This window comes from Marmota monax, unplaced genomic scaffold, assembly GCF_021218885.2.
Source record: "Marmota monax isolate L192 unplaced genomic scaffold, Marmota_monax_Labrador192_F-V1.1 WCK01_AAM20220418_F8-fsc00871, whole genome shotgun sequence".
NCBI lineage: Eukaryota > Metazoa > Chordata > Mammalia > Rodentia > Sciuridae > Marmota > Marmota monax.
The window spans coordinates 118,011-126,521 of NW_026694812.1; the positions used below are offsets into that span (position 1 = coordinate 118,011).

The window sequence follows — 8,511 nt, forward strand, 5'->3', positions numbered from 1 at the left end:
ACCATGATAAAGAAATTTGAGGTGGAAAATGATTTAAAATGGTGGCAGAGTGTCAATATATTTCATAATATTTAAATATATTATTCCATATTATTTAACTCTAATGATATTTTACATATTCTTTAATCACTACAAATAAAATTCTTACAGCATTTCTAATTTTGCTATGTGAATTGGTAACCTGTACACTCAGAAAAATGAGAAATTATACCCCATCTGATTCAAATGTATGATATGTTAAGATCATTATACAGTCATGTGTAACTAATTAAAACAAAAAAAGAAATTTATAGTAGAAAATTTTAATTTATACATAGAAAAAATAAAAAAAAATATTGTTTGTATGTATATGCATGTGTATGACTGAAAAAAAAATGCATCTAGCAGTATAGAAAAAATCATTTGTAGGTATAATTCCCTAATATACTGTAATACCTGAGCCTAAATATCCCAGTGTTAGAATTTGAAAGAAAGTTAAAGCAGAACAGGACATGAGTGATGATCTCATTTGGGGGCATAAGGTTTACATCTGGAGGCATTAGTTTACATCTTGGGGCAAGATGTAAAAACCAGAAGCTGGACGGTCAATGCTGGGTAAGAGAGGGGATGGTCTTCTACTTCTCTAGTTATCCAACTGAAAGTAAGCCTCTAGGATAAAGTCATGTAGAAAAGAGATCCCCTCAAAATAAAATAATCCTAATTAAACTGTTCAAGAAAATGAGATGATAAAAATAATTAGTATGAATAATAAAAAACATCTATAGATTTTAAAGAGAGGGCTGGAGCTATGGCTCAGTTGTAGAGTGCTTGTCTCACATGTGTGAGGCCCTGGGTTCAATCCTCAATATCATTAAAATTATATATATATATATATATATATATATATATATATATATATATATATATTTTTTTTTTTTTTTTCTATTTACAACTAAAACACGTTTTAAAAAGAGATATGATGTATGTGTGAAGAGAGAAAAAAATGAATAAGGGAATATACAAATAATTTGTAGAGATTGCAATCTTTAGCATTAACTTGAATATTTGCTTCAAATAATAAAGAAATTTGACACATAAATTCTGCTCCTTTGCGCATGATACAAAAAGCAGCTACTCAATAATGTTGAAGAATTAAACAAAGCTGGCAAATTTATTTAGATGGGAATCAGGCTCAAAAAAAATAATTGTAGAGAGTATAATTTTTCTGACATTTACCATGGAGACATTTGGAATTGGCATGGCATACGTATTCATAAAAAAAAAATTCCCACCTTTGACCTGGGAAGAGTCAAATATGAGTATGAGAAAATGATAGCTCTGGGTATGTAGAAATGTAAAAAGGGAAAGATCCAGAGTGAGGATTTTCCAAATTCTGTCTCCAAGTTGCTGATGGTATCTGGACACATTCATGCATGGAACAGCCTCAACACAACTTAAAGACTACAGATATAAACTGAGGGGAGAGCTATTATCCAAAATACAAAATTGCTGTTCTGAACATAAACAAGAAATTTTCTTATAAAACAAATTTTTTAAAAATGAAAGAACTGATGTTAGCAAGATGACAAGTGGATCTAACTTTCACTCTCCCAGAGAAATACCAATTAAACAACTATCCATAGGAAATCATTTTAATAGCTTATTAATAGGGTTCAGTTTGGAAGCCCTTATAACCTGTTGGGGAAAAGTTCCCAGAATTGCCACATTGAAAAGGGTAAGAAAAAGAGTTTTATATCACCTGAACAACCCTCCTCCAAATTGACACAGTTTAAGCCTAGGAGACATCCTCTCAGGCTATGTTCTACTCCATGGGAAAGAGAACAAAATAAGCATTTTACTTCAACAGGATTTTCTATCTAGCCTCACCCATAATGTTGAGGGTACAGGAAGAACTAGATCACCTGGGGATTACTAAGAGCAAACAAAATGGTCAGGTACCCACATGACCACCCTGCAGATCTCAATAACTGGCACATGGATCCAGTCAGCCAACCTTTCCAAAGATCCTATCAGTTAGTTAGCTAATTGAGAGTTACAGCCAGTCAATGGCCTATAGGCCACTGAAACAGGTGTCCCATGTGGTCCCATTTCCATCATGTGTCCTTAAAACATACTTGATAGGTAGCATGTATATCTCAGTAGATCTCGGCTATTGGTTTGAGACTGCTCCTTCAGGAGAGATTGCTCCCATCATGTTGGCACCTCAGTCACCATTCTAGGGAATAGTAGTGGGTGATCATCACACATTGTATGGCTCTATAGAATGGCAAAGCATAAGAAGAGAGAAGTGGATGCATTCATGAACTAGAATTATTAGTTTATTAGTGAGATTAGTGACATCTCTCAAAATTTTATACACGCTATTTAGAAAAAGTTCTTCTCTGCTGAAGCCAGTCCATAAACCATGAATAAAGTGACTAATCCTCCAAATATTTAGGAATCAATGTGAGGCTACACAAGTCAAGAAGAATCAGAGAAATATAACTTCTTAAAAGAAATTAATAGAGATGCAGCAATAATGTCAAAGGGATATAAATTTATAAAGTCCTTGGCAAAGAATTAATAAAGCTCTTAAGAAAACTTCATGAGCTATGAAAGTAGAAAAAGAAAACTAAACAAACTAAGGAAAACAATATATAAGCAAAGTTAAACAATTATAAAGAAGTAGAAATTTAGAAGAATCAGAAATCCTGGAGCCTAAAAATACAATGACTGAACTGGAAAATTTAGTAGAGTTTTAATAGCATATTCAATGAAATGGAAGAAAGAACCTAAAGACAGACCATTTAAAATTATCCAGTTAGGAGAACCAAAAATTAAAAATAAAAAGAGTGAGAAAAGGCATATAGGACTTATTGGACACCACCAAGTATATATGTGTATGTTTCACAGAGTAACAGGTAAGAGAGAGGATAGAATATTTAAATAAATAATGACAGACATTTACTCAAATTTTGTAAAATCAATGAATAGTTTGATTCACGAAGCCCCTAATCTTCAAATGTAGTGAAACAAAATAACCCTACACCAAGATACATAATAAATTTCCAAAAGTCAAAGAGAAGGAGAATTTTGAAAGCAGCCAAGAGAAAAGTGACTTGTCACGTGCAAGAAGGCTTCTGTAATACTTTCAGTGAATTTCAAAGTTGAAATCTTGCAGGTGAGAAGAGAGGAAGATGATATATTCAAAGTATTAGAAGAAAAAAAAGAGCAAAGAACACTTTACCTGTAAAAGCTGTCTTTTAAGAATGAAGGAGTGATAAAGACTTCCCCAGACAAACATAAAGTTAAGGAGTTCATCACCAGTAGACCCGCCTTTCAAGAAGTACTAAAAGGAATTTTTCATGCTTAAATAAAGACCCTAAACAGGAACATAAAAGTATACAAAAGTATAAATAACTCTCTATGTATTCTTAAAGACAAACTATCAGCTTAAAACAACTGATATAAATAGAAAAGATTCAGTGAAAACCCCACGGGAACCATAAAAATTTTACAATAGTTATAGAAAAGGCAAAGAGAAAAGAATCAAAACACACCTGTATAACAATAACCAAAATCATCAGGAGAGGGTGGGGGAGAGAAAGAAAGAAGAAAAAAATAAACAAAGAAAGGCAATACTTCACAAAATATGCTGTCTAAAAAAGACATATCAGATTTCAGGACATACACAGCCTAAAAGTGAAGGGAAAGATACAGACATTCCAAATAAATGTTAATCAAAAGTATGCAGAAGTGACTACACTCATGTCAAATAAAGTTTAAGTTCAAAAAACTTCACAAGACATAATTAAACTCTTTATCTAATGATAAAACAGTCAATTAAATAGAAAAAATAAAACAATTATGAATACATATTCACTCAATATTAGAGTATTGAAATACACAAAACAATGATAGACCTGAGGGAGCAAAGAGCAATATAATAGTAGTAGGAAACTTGAATATCACATTTCTAAAAACCAGTACGGAAAGAATACAATTGAACAATACTATTCCAAATGAGGTGTGTGTGTGTGTGTGTGTGTGTGTGTGTGTGTGAAACTTTCTACCCAATAGCACATTTCTCTCAAGTGCACATAAAACACTGTCTAAGGTAAATCACATTGGTCACAAAAAAGGTACAAACAATCCCCAATTTATGCCTCCCAAGTTTAAACTATGATTTTTGACTTCATGATGGTGAACAAATGTTATATCTTCGGTAGAAACTTTACTTCAAAGTTTGAGTTTTAGTTCTTCCCAGGCTAGTGATATGTAGTACCATACTCTCTCTTTAATGGGATTCATTGTGATATTTCCATACATGTAATCATTGTGCATTGATCATGTCCATCCATTTTACTTCTACCCTCAGCTTCCCTTTTCCTCTCCTCCACAGCACACTTCTCAGTCCTTAAAAGTCACTCTCAATTTCTTTCTGTCCCCTTCCTCCTAACCTTCTCTGTCTCTAGTGACCACCAATCTGTTCCATACTTCTACATGTTGACCTACTAGTTTCTGTAAATGATTGAAAACATGTGATACTTGTCTTTCTCTGTCTGGCTTATTTCACTCAATGTAAGATTCTCCAGTTAGATGCACATTGCTGCACAAGACAAGATTTCATCCTTTTTATGGATAAGTAGTATCCATGTGTGCTAATATGCACATTTTTTTATCCACTCATCCAATGAGGGACATCCGGGTTGATTCCTTATTTTGGCTATTGTGAATACTGCTGGAAAAATTGGAGGTTCAAGTAATGTGTTTTGTTTTGCCATAAAGATTTAATTGTATTTGGGTCTATACTTAGTAGTGGAATTGATAGATTATAGAATAGTTCTATTTTTAGTCTTTTGAGTAATCTCCATACTATGTTTCATAAAGTCTTTACAAATTTATATTTCCACCAACAGAGTATGAGAGTTCTTTTTACACATTCTCATCAGCATTTGTTATTTCTTGTCTCTTTGATAATAGCCACTTTCACTGTGGTAAGATGATATCTCATTTGATTTTGATTTGTATTTCTCTGTTGATTATTGAAACTGTGCATTTTTTCAAGTGTTTGTTCACCATTTCTATGGCTTATTTTGAGAAGTGTCTGTTTACTTCTATGAAGAAAGTTATCAAATTTTGAACAGAATTGCATTGAATCTATGGATTACTTTGGATACTATGATCATTTAAATAATATGATTCTTTTCATGAACACAATATTTCTTTGCAATGTTGTGTCCTTTATAATTTTATTAGTGGTATATTGTTTTTCAGAAATCTTTTACTTTCTTGGTTAAGCTTTTTTCCTAAACATCCTATTTTTTGTAGCTATTGTGAACTGGATTGATTTCTTAATTTTACAGCAAGTTCATTATTTCTATATAGAAATACTACCATTTTTTGTATGTTGAGTTTCTATCCTGACACTTAACTAAATTCTTTTCTAAGTTAATTTCTAGTAACTTTATGACTAAGTATTTAGGTTTTCCTATGTATGGGAGCATGTCATCCACAAATATGAATAACTGAATTTTATCCTGTCCAATCTAGATGACTTTTCTTTCTTTGTCTTCATAAGTGCTCTGGCTAAGACTTCCAGTACTATATTAAATAAGAGTGGTGAAAGTGGATTTCCTCATTATTATATTCTTCTGAGTAGAAGCAGTGAGTTACATATCCCAGTGAGCCATGTGACCACAAGGGTAAAATACTAATATTCTAGAGTGTACTGTGCTCTTAAGTTATGATATTTCATAGCTTACGTGTAATAAAAGCATTTGCCATTTCCAGTATTCTAACTGGCAATGACTTCATCATGATAGAATCCCATCATAAGTAAAGGAGCATCTCTATTTACAAATTTGAGATCAATATAATTCCAAGTATCTGTTCTAAATGTAATGAAATAAAACCAGAGGCAAATAAGAGGGGAGAATGAGAAAAATTTATGAATACAAGAAAACTAAATAACACAATCTGAAAGAAATATTGAGTCCTAAAAGGAATTTTTAAAATATCTCAACATGATTTGGAAGATGACAGAATTGATCTAGGTAGTAACTCCTAATATCTTCACAACACAGAAAAGAGGCAGCAAAGGAAAAGCAGAATTGAGAGATGAAAAAAAAAATACCCTAAGACTCAATAGTGCACAGTCTGAGACCTGGAGAGACTGAAAGATAGGATACAAACTCAGAGAAAACAAACTCAAAAGTGCCCTAACCCAGAATCCAAACCTGTGGGTGAGAAGGGGGACAGGCAACAGAGAAAGGTGTGGGGAGTGTATATTCTCTTTAGCTCACCTACTTAAAAACTGTTGGAAAGGCAAAGTCTAAAGCATGATGGCAACATAAGGGTCCTTAAAACAGCACAACCAACTTAAAAACAAATTGTGGAAAGAAAATTGAGTCCGGCATCTGCAGCCATCTTGTGGAGCCCTCAGCCAGCCAGTCACCCCCTTAAGTCATCATGGCATCATCCCACTCCCAGGTAACTGTAGTGGGACCTCTAAAGAATCTGCCCAGAAATATCTAGAAGGATCACTACTAGCCAAAAATCACTAAAAACTTCTCTCCCTCCCCCTTGCTACAAACAGAGGGATCTAACAAGTGTTGGGAATCTGTGCTGTAAAGTGCACTTAGACCCTCTAAGCTCTGAGCAGCATCCAGTAGCCAGGAACAGATACACAATGAACCACAGCAAACATTGGGCACCTCAGAGCCTGCATCCTGAACTTCTGCACAATAGAAACAGCCAAGCTCACAACACTCCATCCTCTGAGCAGTCAGCTGCAGTTCCCTGAGCTGACAAACCAGAATCTTCTGGTAGGAGGTTCATAGCAACTAGGGAATTGGCTCCTGTGCCACTGCAACTCAGGAGAGATCTACAGGGCAAAACTGATGGACATCTGCTAAATGTCCAAACTCCAGTGAAATCCAAACCATGATTCAACAAGAATTTTCTTTACTTTGACATGGTATACTATAAACAACTTTAATGTCAACTTTGATCAGATAAATAATTCCTTAAGTAGAGTGGGAATTGTTAACCCAATAGTCAACAGTGTACCTCCAACACATCTATATGTACTTCATTTAATGTTTTAAATCATTAATTGGAATCAATCTTCCTATCTTTGTTACCATAGCTCTAGTTTATACCTCTTCTCTTACCTCCTATTTGTTCTCTTGCAATATTGTCTATTACCTCAAATACCATTATTCATATATCTATCCTTTCTATCTTGGTGTAAATTATCCTTTTATAGCTACACCCCCAATTTTCCTCTCACCAATTTGCCCAATCTTTCTTCTTCTCCTGCTTTTATCCCACTTAATAAGGAAATAATAAGTTTACTAAGTTTACCAACTAATTTTTTTGGCTTATTCCAGAACTTTATTATAGGTTTATACCTGAATTTTAGAAACCACAGAGAACAATTGCAACAAGTTTTTGTTACTTATCAGTTTGAATAGCATGGAGCTTGGCTCAGAAGTGATTATAGTAAATAGCCCTATTAAAGTGGTGCTAATATTGGGATGAGCCAGAGGTCATATATTGAATTATAATACTATTATCTGGGATATTCTACCAACCCAGGGCTTTTAAGAAAAAGAATCTCACATGGTAGTCCTTCACTTAAAAGAAGCCAGAACTATACCAACTGATGGGTAGACATAAAATCAATATACAAAAACAAAGGATCAAACCATCCCAAATAGCACATAATGCTTCAACAACAGACTCCATTGATACCACAGTGGAGTAAATGCCAGAAAAAGACTTTAGAAAGTTCATTGTAAAACTGTTTGAGAGCTACAGAAAGTCATAAGGAATGAAATCAGAGGAAAAAAAAAAACAGGAAGTGAACATCACTTGAATAAATAGAGATTATGAAAAAAAACCCAGAAATCCTTGAAATGAAGGAACCAATAAATCAAATTAAAAATTCAAATAATCAACAATATATTATACCACTTTGAAGATAGATTTTCAGGCCTTGAAGATAAAGTATATAATCTTGAAATTAAAGTTGAGCATAGAAAAGGCTAAGAGACCATGAACAGAATATTCAAGAAGTCTGGGATAACATTAAAAGGCCAAATTTAGGACTCATTGGGATAGATGAAGGCTATGAAATACAAACTAACAGAATGAATGATATTTTCAATAAAATAACATCAGAAAATTTCTCAGACCTTAAGAATGAAATGGAAATTAAAATACAGGAAGCATATAGGACTCCAAATATACAAAACCACAATAGATCCAATCCAAGACACATTATTAAGAGAGCTCATGTATAATGGCATAATTTGCCATGAACATACAGAGTTATGAAAAATTGTGCTGTGAATGGATAATTATGAATGTAATGCATTCCACTATTGTCATGTATGAAATAAATTAATTAATTGATTAAAAATTTTAAAAAATGAAGTTCCAGTCTGGGCATTAAAAAAAATGGCCAACATACAGAATAAGGGTATAATCTTAAAAGCTGCAAGAGAAAAATGGCTGGTCAAATTT

General features: G+C 33.3%; 1 protein-coding gene across 1 annotated transcript in view; it reads right to left on the reverse strand.

The window, feature by feature from the left end:
* Positions 1-7,200, reverse strand: part of Adam18 (ADAM metallopeptidase domain 18) — a 78,891-nt gene extending 71,691 nt beyond the window's left edge. Inside the window, exons 1-2 of the mRNA XM_058573112.1 lie at positions 7,155-7,200; positions 2,115-2,134 (exon numbers count right to left, since the gene is read on the reverse strand). Of these exons, the coding sequence (XP_058429095.1) occupies positions 2,115-2,134; positions 7,155-7,200 (66 nt within the window). The remainder of the gene's footprint in view (positions 1-2,114; positions 2,135-7,154) is intronic.
* Between the last annotated feature and the right edge of the window lie 1,311 nt (positions 7,201-8,511).